Below are 17,351 nucleotides of genomic sequence, written 5' to 3'. Positions count from 1 at the left end.
TCCACAGGAGAAGTACAGCCAAACGAGCTTTGCCTGTACTTCTCCTTTAAGCAGACAAGAATTTGATGCCAACAGAGGACTTCTAATTAGTAGTAGCAGGTGTCTTCTGACCATTAGGCATGTGGAGGGGGCTTTTAGCTTTCCTAGTAAAGTGGTTTTCTTGAAAGGTTAACGCGCCATGCTCATCGATACTTTTCTGCTGCTCTCTCAGAGCAATGGTCCTGTGTAAGCGAAGGTACCTCCTCCGCCTAACGGTGACCGGTTGCACAGACCCATGCATTGCATCAAGGTAGGAAGGGGAGATCAGACATTCCCACATACCTGGAAGCTCTGGGTATTTCCTAGGGCTCCCACAGAGGAATGAAGTGGCAGAGGAATGCAGCCCTGCACAAAAGAACCTGTCAGTTTGACTTGAATAGGGTAAGGGACAGATTCTTTATAGCAGACACCAAAAATAACTCAAAGAAAATGTTACTTAAAACTAAAACTAGAGCAACAAGTTTTAAAATCATGAACAGCAGCATTCTGAACTATATTTAATGCCTGAAAAAGAAAAATATACGGGTGTCATTCAACCTTAAGAATGGAAGATATCTTGTGGCAAAATAGTGCAGCGGAGAGCTCTAGGTTACAGAAGAATAATGCAGCTCGAGCGGCTTCCCATGGTTGGGCTTTAAAGCGGTAGTAAACTCCGTTTTTTTTCTTGAACCTAGAGGTAAGCCTGTAATAAGGCTTACCTGTAGGTACAGTAAATCTCTCAATGGAAAGAATGCTGTTCTTTGAGAGAGCCGTGAGACAGCCTTGAATCCCACTCGCATGTGCAGGAGTGACGTCATCGCGGCTCAGCTATTCAAATGACCAGAGCCCACAAACCCAGAAAAAAGACCGGGTGAAGATGGAATCCCTGTCAGCGGTGAAATCGTGTTGCTGGAGGGATCTGTTTTTTTAGGCAAGTGTCATTATGGGCTAGTATGCGGTGCATATCCGATCCTACAGGGAGGACCATTTTATTTTTTTCGGTTTACTACCGATTTAAAGAGGAACTAAAAACTCTGGAAGCATTGCCCAAATAAGGTAGAGATGGAGCATAGAACTAGTCACCAGTATAGCCTGTGGCCCTCCTTGCAGGGGATCTTTTACCATTAATGATAAGTGACATTCTCAGGCATGTTACTACTCCAAACCCACCTTAGCTATCCCACCAGGCAGCTGTCACTGCAGACTGCCAATCATAAATCGGCCAAGGCATTGGCCCCACACCTGCACGTACACACACCCCTTGTGTTAGGATGGCTACGGGGCTGGAAATGCCCTGGCCACTTGCGACTGGCGGTCCACAGTGACAGCTTCCTGGCAAGATAGCTCAGGCAGATTTGAACTAATATTCTAACAAGCCTAAGCTCATTCTCATTACTGACTTAGAATGCCTGGTTATACAGCATGTCCGAGGGTGGAGGTGGCTATCTTGGTAGTGGCAGGATTTTGATTCCTTATGTCAGAGCCTCCAGCAAGGAGAGCAGTGAGCAGCAAAGAAGTGATATGACTAAAATATCACTCCAAATCTGAAGCAGCAGTACCTAAAGCCGAACTTCACCCTAAAAGGTAAGTTCTACTCTAATACTTTCTTTCCCTGTCCTCTCCCACTTTTAGAGGCTTTTTTTTGGGGGGGTGTAGGTACCTAGTTTTAGCAGGTACCTGCTCCCTCTTCCGCTCTGACTGCCTAGGCCAGTGGTGTCCAAACTATGGCCCTCAAGTTGTTAAGGAACTACAACTCCCATCATGCCTAGTCATGTCTGTGAATGTCAGAGTTTTACAATGCCTCATGGGAAGTGTAGTTCCGCAACAGCTGGAGGGCCGTAGTTTGGACACCCCTGGCCTAGGCGATCGCAGTGGACGTTCTCCCCCTCTCCCTCCTGATTGGCTAAGACGCAGCAGCAGCGCCATTGGCTCCCGCTGCTGTCAAAGTCAGTTAGCTAAACAGGAAAGAGAGGGGGCGGGGCCGAACCACGGCTCTGTGTCTGAATGGATACACAGAGCTGCGGCTCGGCTCAGGTGCCCCCATAGCAAGCCGCTTACTGTGAGAGCACTTGACATTAGGGAGGGGCCAGAAGTGCCTTAGAGGGACCCGAGAAGAGGAGCATCTGGGCTGCTCTGTGCACAACCATTTCACAGAGCAGGTAAGCAGAACAGGTTTGTTATTCTTAAAGAAAAAAAAAACAAATAAAAAAACACAAGACTTTAGACTCCTTTCACACTGGGGTGTTTTTTTAGGTGCTTTAGCGTTAAAAAAAAAAAAAAAGCGCCCGTAAAGCGCCTGAAAGAAGCCTCATCTGCAATCCCGATGTAAAAGCCCGAGCCCATTCACACTGCCAGCGGTCAAAAAACGCCATTTAAGACCCCTTTCACACTGGGGCGTTTTTCAGGCATATTTTGGGCACTGGCAGTGTGAAAGGGCTCAGGCGATCGGCACACCCAGCCCGGTGGCAAAAACAGGAAAGCGCTGCAAAGAAGCTGCTTGCAGGACTTTTTTTGACGCCCTGCCAGCGCAGCGCCCCAGTGTGAAAGCACTCAGGTTTTTACATTGGGATTGCAGATGAGGCTTCTTTCAGGCATTTTACAGGGGCTTTTTTTAACGCTAAAGCGCCTGAAAAACGCCCCAGTGTGAAAGGGGTCTCAGTGTGAAAGCACTGGGGCTTTCACATTGGTATTGCAGATGAGACTTCTTTCAAGCGCTTTACAGGTGCTTTTTTTAACGCTAAAGCGCCTGAAAAACGCCCCAGTGTGAAAGGGGTCTTAGTATCACTTTAATGTTCTGTAGCAAATCTTCACTCTAAGTTCAGTTCCCCGTTAAGTATGTTGTTGAAATGCTAAAAAATCCTAATTGAATCCCATTTAAATTCTATGTTTCAATATTGCAGAATATAAAAAAGTCCACGCTAGGGGAATACTTATGCAGATCATGGTATATGCACATCATCTGTGATGGATTTGGAGTACAGAACTGATAACAGAGCTCACACGGAGGCAACTAGAGGTACCACTTCAGGTTTAGTTTAATCTTTTACACATACACCATCTCTGATGGTGCAAAAATAACCTTCTAATGGAGTCCTTTGTAGTCTACTAGGGTATTTTTGCCTATGGTTAGAGAAATAGAAATTGCATTATTTCTGGTTTGAGGAATAGAAGAAAAATGTTCCACTCGGGATAGTTCTGGTGACCTGGGGGTCCATAAGGAATTACCTTAATTTGCAGGGATTTACTCTCACTTCCTGTTTGGCCAAGGAACAGGAAGTGAAGGCAAATCTCCACAATGGAACACAGATGCCAAAAAAAAAAAATAATAATAATAATAATAATAATCTGACAGGAGTTATAACTCTCCCTTACTCTTCAAAATAAAAAAAAGTTTTGCCTATAGTTCTACTTTAAAGTCACACAGTCAGCTTTTATATGGAGAACATTGATAACAGAAAGTCTTTGTGTAAATATCCTCTGCTGAGCTAAAATCAATAGGGTGTTATTCTACCCCCATTGAGATGAAAAGTTGAGTGAAAATCAGATTTCAAAGAGTTCTCAGCAAATCTTGGCTGGTGTTTGACCCACAACTGATATGAGGATGAGTCACCCCGACCGATGTCCCTTAACACCTGCATTTTACTGCTGCGTCACCACCTCTGTGCCTGACAACTGCTGGCAGCTGCTACAGTTTCCACGCTGGCAACTCAGTATCTGCAAGCCAACAATAAAACCTAACCCTGATTATGTCATTTGTTTTTTTAAGATTTGAACACAGAATTCGAGACAAATATACCTAATGATGTATGCATCTAAAAGGAAAATGACTTAAAAAAATGTTCTTTCCTCGGTTTACAGTATTGATGCATCTCGAGTTATGGCAGCCATGTCATTCACATACTGGCAGTACGGAGCAACACAGACAGTCCTTTTTTTACATCCTTTGAAAAATGGGGTCTACAGGAGCAAAGGTGATTTTCACACAAAAGTCCTTATGCTGAATTTAAAGGGAAACAATCTATACATATATAGAATTTTGCCACTGCATGTTTTCTGTAGAGCATACAGGCAGGGCTAATTTCATTGACGAAGATTAAAGCGGAACTTCAGTTATTGTTTTCAACTTTCCATCTATTAAATCTTCTGCCCTTGTTGTTATAACTTCGGATAGTAAAAAAAAAAAAATTTCAGCCAGTAAATACGCTTTACAGCGCACTTCCTGTTTGTCTGGTAAAAAGCCTAGGCTTCTGACATCATGCACAGCTCTCGCTCTCACAGAGTCTGCCAAGAAGGGAGGGGGGATGAGGAGTCATAAGAGGGCCAATGAGAGCTGCAGAGCTGGAGGTGTGCCTCTGTGTGTCTGTGTAAATCCAGGAAGTGAACAGGTAGCAGCTTCAGCTGCCCACAGTTAAACTGGTTGCAGCCAGACTCCATGAAGGGAGATTTCTGCAGCATATATGGCAAGTACATAATCACAGTATATATAAAATAATATGCAAAGAGGTTGGAGGGAAGCTTCAGGATGGCAAAGATGTTTTTATTACAAATTATGTGAGCAGACTGCAGTTCCTCCAAGTGTTATTTCTGTCTGCTGCTTTGTTCCGTTGATATCAGCATAAATCACTTCCCTCCAGAGCTCCTCGGTTTCTTTCTTTTTTTTATTTTTTTTGGGCTGAACGAAAATAAAAACTCAGTGTGTACCAGGCATTATTCACACAATGATCCACATTGCCAAGTTTTTACATGTGTTCTATTGCCACTCGAAAGGATCCTATTCACCAGACTGAAATGGGCGACACTGGAACATACACCAATGCAGCAGACAACATCTATAGAAAACAGATTTTCTATTCAGCATGTCCACATTTTTCCACACTGCACACATTGTTTTCTATACAGTGAGAGAAAAAAGTATTTGATCCTCTGCTGATTTTGTAGGTTTGCCCACCGACAAAGAAATGATCAATAATTTTAATGGTAGGTTTATTTTAACAGTGAGACAGAATAAGCACAAAAATATCCAGAAAAACACATTAAAAAAAAAAAAAAGTTATAAATTGATTTGCATTTTAATGACTGAAATAAGTATTTGACCCCTTCTCAAAATGTGACTTAGACTTGGTGGCAAAACCCTTGTTGGCAATGACAGAGGTCACACGTTTCTTGTCGTTGGCCACCAGCTTTGCACACATCTCAGGAGGGATTTTGTTCCACTCCTCTTTGCAAATCCTCTCCAAGTCATTAAGGTTTCAAGGCTGACATTTAGCAACTCAGACCTTCAACTCCCTCCACATATTTTCTATGGGATGAACGTCTGAAGCCTGGCTAGGCTACTCCAGGACCTAAATGTGCTTCTTTAGCCACTCCTTTGTTGCCTTGGCCGTGTGTTTTGGGTCATTTTCATGCTGGAATACACATCCACGACCCATTTTCAATGCCCTGGCAATGGAAGGAGGTTCTCATCCAAGATTTGACAGTACATGGCCCTGTCCATCGTCCCTTTGATGCAATGAATGTGTCCTGTCCTCTTAGCAGAAAAATACCTCCAAAAGGCATAAAGTTTTCACCTCCATGTTTGACGGTGGGGATGGTGTTCTTGGGGTCATAAGCAGCAAGCACGGCGAGTTGAGTTGATTTTTCTCATCTGACCACAACACTTACACCCAGTTCTTCTCTGAATCATTAAGATGTTCATTAGCAAACTTCAGACGGGAATGTACATGTGCTTTCTTGAGGAGGGGGACCTTGCGGGCGCTGCAGCATTTCAGTCCCTCGCGGCATAGTGTATTACCAGTTGTTTTCTTGGTGACTATGGTCCCAGCTGCCTTGAGATCATTGACAAGATTCTCCCGCGTAGTTCTGGGCTGATTCCTCACCGTTCTCATGATCATCAAAACTCCATGAAGTGAGATCATTCATCTAGCCCCAAACCAAGGGAGCTTGACAGTCATTTTGTGTTTCTTCCATTTGCGAATAATCGCTGTTGTCACCCCCTCACCAAGCTGCTTGGCGAAGGTCTTGTAGCCCATTCCAGCCTTGTGTAGGTCTACAATCTTGTCCCTGACATCCTTGGACAGCTCTTTGGTCTTGTCCATGGTGGAGAGATTGGAATCTGATCAATTGCTTCTGTGGACAGGTGTCTTTTATACAGGTAACAAGAGGAGCACTCCCTTTAAGAGAGTGCTCCTAATCTCAGCTTGTTACCCATATAGAAGACACCTGGGAGCCAGAAATGTTGCTGACTGATAGGGGATCAAATACTTATTTCACTAATTAAAAGGCAAATCAATTTATAAAACTTTTTTGATTTGCATTTTTCTGGATATTTTATGTTGTTCTGTCTCTCACTGTTAAAATAAACCTACCATAAAATTATAGACCGATCATTTCTTTGTCAGTGGGAAAACGTACAAAATCAGCAGAGGATCAAATACTTCCTGGAAGGAGCACAGACGAACCCCCTTGAGCTATTCTGCCAGGAATTTGTCAAAGCTGATTTCCTACCCCGCAGTCACACATATGCTAATGATTGGCTCTTGGCTTTGACCGCTTCCCAGCGGGATAACTCAAGTGGGTTTGGAAGATCTGAGATGAGCTCAGGCATGTTTGGACAAAAGAGATGTATGAATAAACCTGAGCTTATCATTGTTGATTATCAGATGCAGAAAAACACCAGTCACCACACGTGTGAACGGGCACTTAGTTTTATAATTCTTTTTTTACTTAATTGAAGTGTGCCAAATAACACTTCAGAGAATGCTATGCATGGCAGAGGGTTGCATCATACTGTGGTGAAATGTGATGTTTTGGGTAAGGGCTGGTGACAAGCCTCCACTTCTGCTTAGCAACCCAAATGAACCATTATGACGTGAGCAGCTTCCCAAACATCTGCAGTGGTTCCTATTCAAACGCCTCTGGTTTTACACAAAGTGCATTTGTTTTGTAACCAGTATGTGACCACTGGATGCATCTATGAGGTTAGATGCCGCATGTATATCCTGATTGCTATTTTGATGTCTTTTGACATAAAGGTGTTTTTCTGTTATAGCCTTAATTTAAAAAGGTCCATTTAGATGGTGGGAATGTGACGTCAGGGGCAGGGCTAAGGCCATTTCTTGCTCACCGATTGGTGGATGGTTCTTTAAATATCTTTGTTCTATATCACAATTTGTCACATGCCTGATGAAGGGGTCCTGCGTGGCTCCGAAACATTGCTATCTGCTGTACCGATGTGATCGCTTATTAACCACTTCAATACCGGGCCTATTCTGGCACTTCTCTCCTACATGTAAAAATCATCATTTTTTGCTAGAAAATTACTCAAAACCCCTAAACATTATATGTTTTTTTTGCAGACATCCTAGGGAATAAAATGGCGGTCATTGCGACTTTATATCTTGTACAGTATTTGTGCAATAATTTTTCAAACGCCTTTTTTTTTGGAATTAAAATCATGAATTAAAAAATAACAAAAAACAGTAAAGTTATCCCAATTTTTTTGTATAATGTGAAAGATGATGTTACGCAGAATAAATACATAACATGTCATGCTTTAAAATTGCGCACGCTCATGGAATGGCGTCAAACTTCGGTACTTAAAAATCTCCAAAGGTGACGCTTTGAAAATTTTTACAGGTTACCAGTTTATAGTTACAGAGGAGGTCTAGTGCTAGAATTGTTGCACACGCTCTAACGCACGTGGCAATACCTCACATGTGTGGTTTGAACGGCGTTTACATATGTGGGCGGGACTTGCGTGTGTGTTTGTTTCTGAGCGCAAGTTACCGGGGACAGGGGCATTTTAAAAAACTTTTCCTATTAATTTTTTTTTTTATTCTACTTAATTTTTTTTTTTTACATTTTTATTTTTTTGATCACTTTTATTCCTATTACAAGGAATGTAAACATCCCTTGTAATAGGAATCTATGTGACAGGCCCTCTTTATGAAGAGATGCGGGGTCAATCAGACCCCGCATCTCTCCTCCAGGCTGGAAAGCATCAGATCGTGAAAAAAAAATTTCACCGATCTTCATGCCGACAGCCGCGATCACGGCTTTGTTGACATCTGGGATTCTGGGCGTGACGTTATGACGTTAGGAAATCTATTGTCGTCATCCGGCACTGGGCAATTCTTTCTCCGGGCCTCCAAAGGCACGGGAGAGAACGGAGAAGCACCTGCGGCGGCAGGGGGGGCGGCCACTCCCGTCGCCTATAAGAACGATCAAGCGGTGGAACTGCCGCTATGATTGTTCTTATCGTGCACAGAATCGCCAGCTGGAAACAATGATATCTGAATGATGTCTGTAGCTACAGGCATCATTCAGATATTCACACTCAAAGCAAGGACGTTTTTTTACTATGGCCCGTTTTGAAGTGGTTTAAAACTTTGGACCCGTTAGGATTAGTACGTTTGGGTAAAGGCTGGTTCACACAAGGTGCAGTGGGACTGCATTGGTTGGCTATTCCAACGCAGCCGCAACGCATGGACAAGGCAAAATGCCTCCTTTCCCCTGTGCCTGGTTCACACCACTGCATTGCAGTTGTGTGTGGTCAAGGTGTGCTGATGAAAAAGTACTACATGCTGTACTTCTTATCACCGGAGCAAGGTTAGAGGCAATCTACTGCCGACCGGCAACTAAACTTAATGAGATGTCTGTGACCTCTCAATGGTTTTTGTTTTAACAAAAGGAAAAGGTGCAATCGGCCGAGCTCAGTGCATCTTCACTGTGCTGAGCTCAGCCAGATTACTCTGCAGTGCAGTGACTAGTGTCAACCAGTCCTAAAGAGGAACTAAACGTATCAATTTAGTGGTTTCACAAGTTACATTCCCAGCATGCATTGAAAGCACAACCAAACGGCTGGTGTCATAACTGATCACATGTGCAACACCATGGAATTTAAAGTGGAACTTTAGACAGAAAATCACTCCAGGTTGGCCCCTTTTGTAGGGTATAGCTATGAAAAATTAAAAATAAGTGTCTATACTGTTTCAAATCCAGTAATATACTGTCTCCCCCTGCCCACGCTCAGTTGCTCCCCATTTTTAGGCACTGCTGAGTTTGTAGAGGCCGATCTGACGACAGCCTTAAAGCGGAATAAAACCCTCCTATCCTTTACAGCCAAGGACGCTGCTACTGTTTGATCTGCAACTGCCATGGTGCTGCACATGTGATCAGTTACGGCACCAGCCATTTGACGGTTTGACAGTTTGGTTGAGGGGACAAACAAATGTGACAGTTGGCATTCCAAGAGTGTACCTTTTTGGAAACTGTTAAATCTAAGGGATTAGTTCCGATTTCTGATTTACTGCTGCTCAGGGGCTCTGGGCTTCTGCAAAATGGCAGCCTCCAGCAAGAAGAAACAGGAGCAACGCTGGAGGCAATTTACAGCGCACACCAATATTGGTAGCATATTTATTAATGTGGAATGAATGTTCCTTGCTTAAAGAAGTTGTAAACCCATGGGGAGAAATAAAAAAAAAAACCTGCAAGACAAAGCCATAATAAGCTAGTATGCAAAGCATACTAGTTCATTATGATATACTTACCTTAGATCGAAGCCCCTGCAGCGGTCCCTGAACACCGCTTTGGCCAGCATCATGTTTCCCAGGGTTACTTCTGGGTATCGCGGGCCCCCGGCGCTGTGATTGGCCAGAGCAAGGTTGACATTACTCCCGCGCATGTGCACGGGAGCCGCCGGTAGCAGCACGTTAGCTGAAGCAACGGCACGAACAAGCCGTTGCTTCGGTGCGCATGTGCCGATGACGTTGGCACATGCTGATATAGGGGATATCTCCTGAACTATGTCCATGGTAGCTACAAGTAAGCCTTATTATAGGCTTACCTGTAGTAAAAAGTGGTTGTAAAGGGTTTAAAACCACTTTAAAGCGGGGGTCCACCTATCTATAGTTTTTTTTTTTTTTTTTTTTTTTTGAGTCCATTCACAAACTTTTCTTCTCAGCAGTACATACTCACATATTGTGTGTAATATGTCCGCCTGTGTCAGATTTCGTCGGAAAGAATAACTTATATTATTCACTGCAGGCGGTTTCCATCTTCATTGTGGGCATTTGAAGCCCACAAGCATTTATTTCCTGGATGTGGTGAATGCTGTGCTCCCAGCATTCACTGCTCGTTCCCGCACATGCTCAGTGGCATCCTGGGAGCTAGTCTCAGGCTTCCCAGGATTCTGTGCGGAGTCTGGGAGAAGCTAGAAACACGCCTACTCCCACGGGAGGAGAACCAGGAAGTGCAAACAAGAATAGAAAAATAAAAGGTAATTACAGCGATTTAAATTTTTTTAAACGGCATGTCAGCATCTAGGCAAGGAAGAGAATACATACAGATATTGTTCAAAATTTGGGTGGAACCCCGCTTTAAGTTGGTATGGGTAAAGTTCCACTTTAAAGTGTTTGTAAACCTCAGACATGAAATATGAATAAAGCATATCTCTCTATAGTGTGTACTTGCTTCAATTAAGAACACCAAGCTCTGTTCCTGTGTGAAGGGGGTGTGTCCCTTCATCCAAGCTTTATAAATTCTGGACTTTGAATGGATGTAGAGAAGAGAAGACTGCAGATAGACAGATACAACTTATGTAGGAGGGTTTTTTTTATCTTTGTGCATCAACTGAGGGGATATTCACTTCACTGATTATATGTAAGGGTTTACCAACCACATTAAAGATCAACAGAGGCTAAAATGGCAGCTTTCTGGGCTAAAAAAAAAAAAAAAGATAGAAGGGTTCAGTTCTGCTTTAACCACTTTGCGGCCGTATGACGTCCTTGGGTTGAAGTGGTGTTTTCAGCCGGCGATTCCCAGTTATGTAAAAGCCATCCTTCAAGTGCCTTTCTGGTCTCTTCCGTGCAACTGGGAGGCTGGATTAACAATCCGGCAGCAGCGGATCACCATAGAGCTGGCCAGGGACTGGATGGAGGCAGGAAGTGGCGTTATGATGTCATTTCTGGCACTGGCAGATATGAACAGTTTTTTACCTGGAAAGCAGAGATCAGGTTTTTTTTTTATTTATTATCTCATGCTTTCCAGGGTAGAGGAATTATCTGGGGTCTCATTGACCCTAGATGTCTCCATAAAGGAGGACCTATCATGCCTTATTTCTATTACAAGGGATGTTTACATTTCTTGTAATAGAAATAAAAGTGATCAAAAATGAATAAAATAAATAAATAAAAGGGACGAAATAAAATACAATAAACAATATTAAAAAAAGTGCCCCTGCCCCTCGTGCTCGCACGCAGAAGCTAGCGCATACGTAGGTAGTACCCGCATATGTATGGTATGAGGTATTACCGTGAGAGCAATAATTCTAGCACAAGACCTTCTCTGTAAGTCTAAGCTGGTAGCCTGTAAAAAAAAATGTTAAAGTGTCACCTATGACGATTTTTAAGTACCGAAGTTTGTCGCCATTCCATGAGCGCAATTTTAAAGTGTGACATGTTGGGTATCTATAATCTATTTACTCGGTGTAACATGATATTCCACATCATACAAAATAATTGGGGTAAATATTGTGTTTTGTTTCTAATTCATTAATTTATTATTATTTTTTTAATTGCTTTTGAAAAATTGCTGCACAAATACCATGCGACATAAAAAATTGCAACGACCGCCATTTCTATCCCTAGGGTCTCTGCTACAAAAAAAAAAAAAATGTATGTATGGGGGTTCTGATTCATTTTCTAGCAAAAAAAAAAAAAAAACAAAACTGATCTTTACTTGTAGGAGAGGAATGGCAGAATTGCCGAATTTTGTAGCAGAGCATGGTGTAGGTGAATGCAGTACAATGTACACTGACGGCAGGTCATGTGATCCCTCCAGAAGGCCTGTCCCTGTCATCCACACTACACAATGTAGAGGCCGGGACTACAGAGGAGGAGGGATCTGTGATAGGGATCAGTGTGAATAGGTGATATGTACCGGCGATCTGTGCTGTGTCCCTCTACCAGGAGATGGAGCCGGCTTCCCCCATACATAACAGAGCCGGGGATCATCCTCCCACATCCGACTGAACACAGCCAGGGGAGGATCGCCATTTTCACACCTCGGTAGCAGAAACAGAAGCGATCAGCCTGTGATCACAGAACGTACCTCTCTTATGGAGCTCCCGCAGTGGTATGTCATCTCCACCCCCATCGTAGGGGAGGTAGGGGTCCGCCGCCTCTTCCATGGACGATCCCGCAGCACAGACGAGTCGGGGATCGGCGGAGAGATGGAAAGATCACGGCTCAGCCCGGGACGCTGCCATGTCTGATCAGGGCTGCCTCCTTGCAGGGACACTTGGTGACGTCAGAGGCGAGGGATCAGCCTCGGGGACTCAACACTGCAGGCTAGCGGTGACCGAGGGAATCGCCAGCACCCACTGCATTATACAACCACCCCCACATTTTATTAGCACACCCCCACAGGCTGGCCTGACACTGTCCCTGCAAAGGCTTCTATGTAGTTGTATCTAACCCTGTACTTTGCAGATGTCTATATATAAACAGGCAGGTAGACCTGTCCACAGATATGACAAGGAAGGACTCTGATCCATGAACATGGAGTGGATAGATCACAGCCTGCCTGTGTCCCCATAGATAGGTATAGGGGCTTGTTCACAACAAATGGGTAGGGTTGCACTAGTCAATGCATGGACAAGGCAGAAAGCCTCAGTCTCTATTGTGTCAGTTCACACTAAGTTGCAACACACGTATTGTGCCGCTTATCAAAAAAAGTAGCAAAAAACCTCACTGCGACAAACACAAAAACACACAATCACAGCACTCACACAATGCACAGCGAATGTCAGACACGGGCTGACGTGTGCTTTGCGATGTGAACCTACCCTTAGGGTCGATTCACACCACTTGTTACATTACAACACTGGGTGCGGTGGGTTGCTGTGGGGTGACTGCAGTGCCAATCTCAGCAAATCACACTGTACACTTTTTTTTCTTAACCACCGCAATACCGGACAATTTCACCGCCTTCCTGCCCAGGCCACTTTTCAGATTTCAGTGGTCTCATACTTTGAATGACAATTACTCAGGCATGCAACGCTGTACCCAAATGAAACGTACTTTTTGAGACAAATTGAACTTTCTTCTGGTCACTGTAATAAGCAATCTCTAACACCATGCAGTGGTTTCATTCATGAAACCTTATTTACTAATGTAATGCTGTGATTGGTCACAGCAATCACATGGTACAGAGCCTATGACTGTTCCTGGTACCATGTGCTCACTGAATGTCATGAATGACAGCCTTGCTTATGTTTCCACTTCTGGACCGGCTCAGGAAGATACACGTCAGCACTTTGAAGAGGAACAACGTTGTTATGGCACTGCTGCCATAAAACCTGTTATAATTTTCTTCAGTGAGTGGTCCGGTTTCAGATAAAAGTTGTCTATGCGGTGGATTCGCAGCAAGATCACTTTTATCGGTGGCGGGAGAGGGCCCTCCCGCCGCGCTCTGGTGCCGGCAGTGGCAGAGGTGATTGGATCCTTCTCCCTGTGGTACGGAGACGAGTGAGGGGAAGATGGCCCCCACCCAGCTCCATACCATTGCAGGGCGGAAGCAATGTCAAAACGTCACTTCCACCCATAAGCTCTTAAATGGGACTTTTTTACTTCTTTTTTTTTTTTTCAAATGACATTTATTTTTTATTTTTTTTATTGCATTTTAGTTTAAATATGAGATCGGAGGTCTTTTTGACACCAGATCTCATATTTAAAGGGGTTGTAAAAGTAATTTTTTTTTTTTTTTAATAACAAACATATTATACTTACCTCCATTGTGCAGCTTGTTTTGCACAGGGTGGCCCCGAACCTGGTCTTCTGGGGTTCCTCGGTGGCTGTCTCAGCTCCTCCCTGCAAGAACTAAACACCCTCATGTGAGCTCTCTCGCATGGTGTTTAGTTCTTGCAGGCCCGCTCCAGTGATACAGCCGGCGGCTATAGCCACTGACTGCATCACTCGGCCCCGCTCCCCGGCGACCGCGTCATTGGATGTGATTGACAGCAGCGAGAGCCAATGGCTGCGCTGCTTTCAATCCATCCACTCTAGCCAATCAACGGCCAGGCTGAGTGGCGAAGAGGAAATCGGGGGCAAGCGCAGCAGGTGAACGGGCTCAGGTAAGTAAAATGGGGGGGCTGGGGCTGGTATCGTCAGAGGTTTTTTCACCTTAATGCATAGGATGCATTAAGGTGAAAAAACGTGAACCTTTACAACCCCTTTAAGTTTCCTGTCACGCTTTTTTCTATTACAAGGGATGTTTACATTTTTTTTTTTTTTAAAGAACAGTGTAAAAATAAAAAGTAAAATAAAGAAAAAAAAAAAAAATTTTAACGTGCCCTGTCCTGCCGTGCATACGCAAGTAGCGCCCGCATATGAAAACTGTGTTCAAACCACACATGTGAGGTATCGCCGCGATCGTTAGAGCGAGAGCAGTAATTCTAGCTTCTATTCTTAGACCTTCTCTGTAACTCAAAACATGCAACCTGTAGAATTTTTTAAACATCGTCCATGGAGATTTTTAGGGGTAAAAGTTTGTCGCCATTCCACGAGTGGGTGCAATTTTGAAGCGTGACATGTTGGGTATCAATTTACTCGGCGTAACATCATCTTTCACGATATAAAAAAAAATTGGGCTAACTTTTTTTTTTAATTGGAAAAAGTGTATTTCTTCCAAAAAAAAGTGCCCTTGTAAGACCGCTGCGCAAATACGGTGTGACAGAAAGTATTGCAACGACGGCCATTTTACTCTCTAGGGTGTTAGAGAAAAAAAAACAAATATATATAAAGTTTGGAGATTCTAAGTAATTTTCAAGCAAAAAAAAAAAAAATATTTTAACTTGTAAACACCAAATCTCAAAAAGAGGCTCGGTCATTAAGTGGTTAACTTACCATTGTAACTGTGGTTGGTCACAGTGATCACACGGTACCAGGGCCACTGAGTGGCCGGGTAACGCGATCAGTAATCGGCTGTGTCCAGTGTGGCCCCCAGGGGGCACACGCATGGTGTAGTTCGTGGAGGACCTAAAGATACATCCTCCCGGAACTAGGGCGCACCCACCTGGTCATCTATGTACGTTGGTCGGGTGGAAATTAAAGAACTTTATTAAAATATCACATAGTGGCATTTCATTAAAGGGGTTGTAAACCCTTGAGGTTTTTCACCTTAATGCATTCTATGCATTAAGGTGAAAAACCTCCTGTGATGCAGCTGCCCCTCAGAGGCCCCCCCCCCCCTTTTACTTACCTGATCCGGGTCTTTCCAGCGACGGGGACGAGCACACCAGCTCCAGCCGGTGTCTTGGGTCCTGACTGGATAGATTGATAGCAGCGCAGCCATTGGCTCCGGTGCAGGCTGTGAAAGTATCACAGCCAGACACCGGAGCCAATGGCAGCAGGATATGGGAGTGCACCCACACGAGTGCCCCGAGGGAGAGCGGCCCTTCAATGGGGAACTCGAAAAGAGGAGCCAGGAGCGCCATGAGGGACCTCAGAAGAGGGGGAGGATCAGGCCACTCTGTGCAAAGCCAACCCCCCCATAGCTCCCAACTGTCCCTGATTTGGAACAAAGTCCCTCTGTCCTCCTCATTTGTCCCTCATTTTGATCTGATCTATTTAGTTGTATATAAAATGCACTTTTTATCTTTTTGAGTGTTTCCCAGTTTTCGCAAATTTTACATTTGTAAACGTTAAAAGTCAGTATAAAGGAATAGTAGCAGTGAAAAAAAGCACTTGTGGGTTTAACTAATCATTTTTTTAGAATTATTTTAACCACTTGCTTACTGGGCACTTAAACCCCCCTCCTATCCAGAACAATTTTCAGCGCTGACGCACTTTGAATGACAATTGCGCGGTCATACAACACTGTACCCAAATGAAATTTTTATCATTTTTTCCCACAAATAGAGATTTATTTTGGTGGTATTTGATCACCTTTGCAGTTTTTATTTTTTGTTAAAAAAATGTAAAAAGACCGAATTTAAAAAAAAAAAAATTTTTTTTTATATTTTGTTATAAAATTTTAAAAAAGGTAATGTTTCTCCTTCATTGATGTACGCTGATGAGGCGGCACTTCTAGGTGGCACCGATTGGCACCACTGGTGGCCATTGATAGGTGGCACTCATGGGCATTGATAGGTGGCACTGTCAGGTGGCAATGGCAGGTGGCACTGGCAGGTGGCACTGGCAGGGGGTACTGGTGGCACATATGAGGCAGAATTGCCTCTTCCTCTGCGGGACCAATGTCCCTTGCTGATAAGCCGCTGGTCGGCTTTTTTTTTTCTCCACGCGCTGTCAGCGTGAAAAGAACAAAAACAACTATCACAGTGTCACGAATTCCCACGCCAACTAACCGCGACTGGGGTATATGAGGAACTAAGGAATTAAGGGGGAACTTATACTGTGCATGTAAGACTGGCTGTGATACTTTCACAGCCTGCACTACCTTTGGCCACCACTAGAGGGAGACTCCACTCCAATCCAGCTAGCTGACCACACACAGGCAGATACAAATCTTACATACAATCTGGTGCACTCTAAGGGTTGAGGAATAGTCTAGCAATTACTACACACTTCTAGGGTTCCTCCAGCTATCCTGCAAGCTTGAACCCTGCTGTTAATCACTCTCAGTGACTCGGTGATCACAGCGCGTACACAGGGGAGGCCATCAGATGACGGCCTCCCGGAAATTCAGGTCCACGCTGTAGCCATCATTCGGCTATAGCGCGGATGTCAAGTGGTTAAGGGGGAGTGTCCTATGCCTACATACTTTTGCTAATAGGTGTCCCTTGTTCCCAACTGAAAACATTGGGGGGGGGGTATGATTATACCCTGGGGTGGCCTACAATTTTTTGTTTGTCAGGGTCCAATCCTCCTGTAGACAGAAGTAAAACATGAAGGTTGAAGACTTCCTGCGTTACGCAACAGGCAATAGAGAGAAAAACCTTTGGCTGAATGATACCTAAAACATCACTTTTAGATGGACGGGCCTTAGTTCACATCAGAACTGCTTCCAAGTCAACGGAAATGCAAAAACAGCTTGAAGCAAGTTGATGCAGTTTATTTCATTTAAAAGATTATCCTCTCTGGGTAATGTACATTACAGGTATTTTACCAATTAAGCCCCGGACCATTTGGCTGGCCAAAGACCAGAGCGTTCTTTGCAATTCCGCATTGCGTCGCTTTAACTGACAATTGTGCGGTCATGCAACGTGCCTCTGAAACAAAATTGACATCCTTTTTTTCCCTATAAATAGAGCTTTCTTTAGGTGGTATTTGATCACCTCTGTGGTTTTTATTTTTTGCGCTATAAACAAAAAAAAG

General features: G+C 43.9%; 1 protein-coding gene across 4 annotated transcripts in view; it reads right to left on the bottom strand.

The window, feature by feature from the left end:
• The window catches only part of CLCN3 (chloride voltage-gated channel 3), a 138,008-nt gene that overhangs the window by 66,337 nt on the left and 54,320 nt on the right, over window positions 1-17,351 (bottom strand). The window contains exon 1 of one of the 4 annotated variants that reach the window (XM_073606308.1): window positions 12,127-12,358. The exons of 2 other annotated variants lie outside the window; for them this stretch is intronic. In XM_073606308.1, coding sequence (XP_073462409.1) covers window positions 12,127-12,205 — 79 coding nt within the window. In that variant the 5' untranslated portion in view covers window positions 12,206-12,358. Of the gene's footprint in view, window positions 1-12,126; window positions 12,359-17,351 lie in introns of those variants that run through there. One more of the 4 variants, XM_073606326.1, reaches the window with a different exon arrangement.

Source organism: Aquarana catesbeiana, linkage group LG01 (genome assembly GCF_042186555.1).
Source record: "Aquarana catesbeiana isolate 2022-GZ linkage group LG01, ASM4218655v1, whole genome shotgun sequence".
Taxonomy (NCBI): Eukaryota; Metazoa; Chordata; class Amphibia; order Anura; family Ranidae; genus Aquarana; species Aquarana catesbeiana.
The sequence above is the reverse complement of the archived record's forward strand: the minus strand, read 5'-3'. Positions and strand labels throughout refer to the sequence as shown.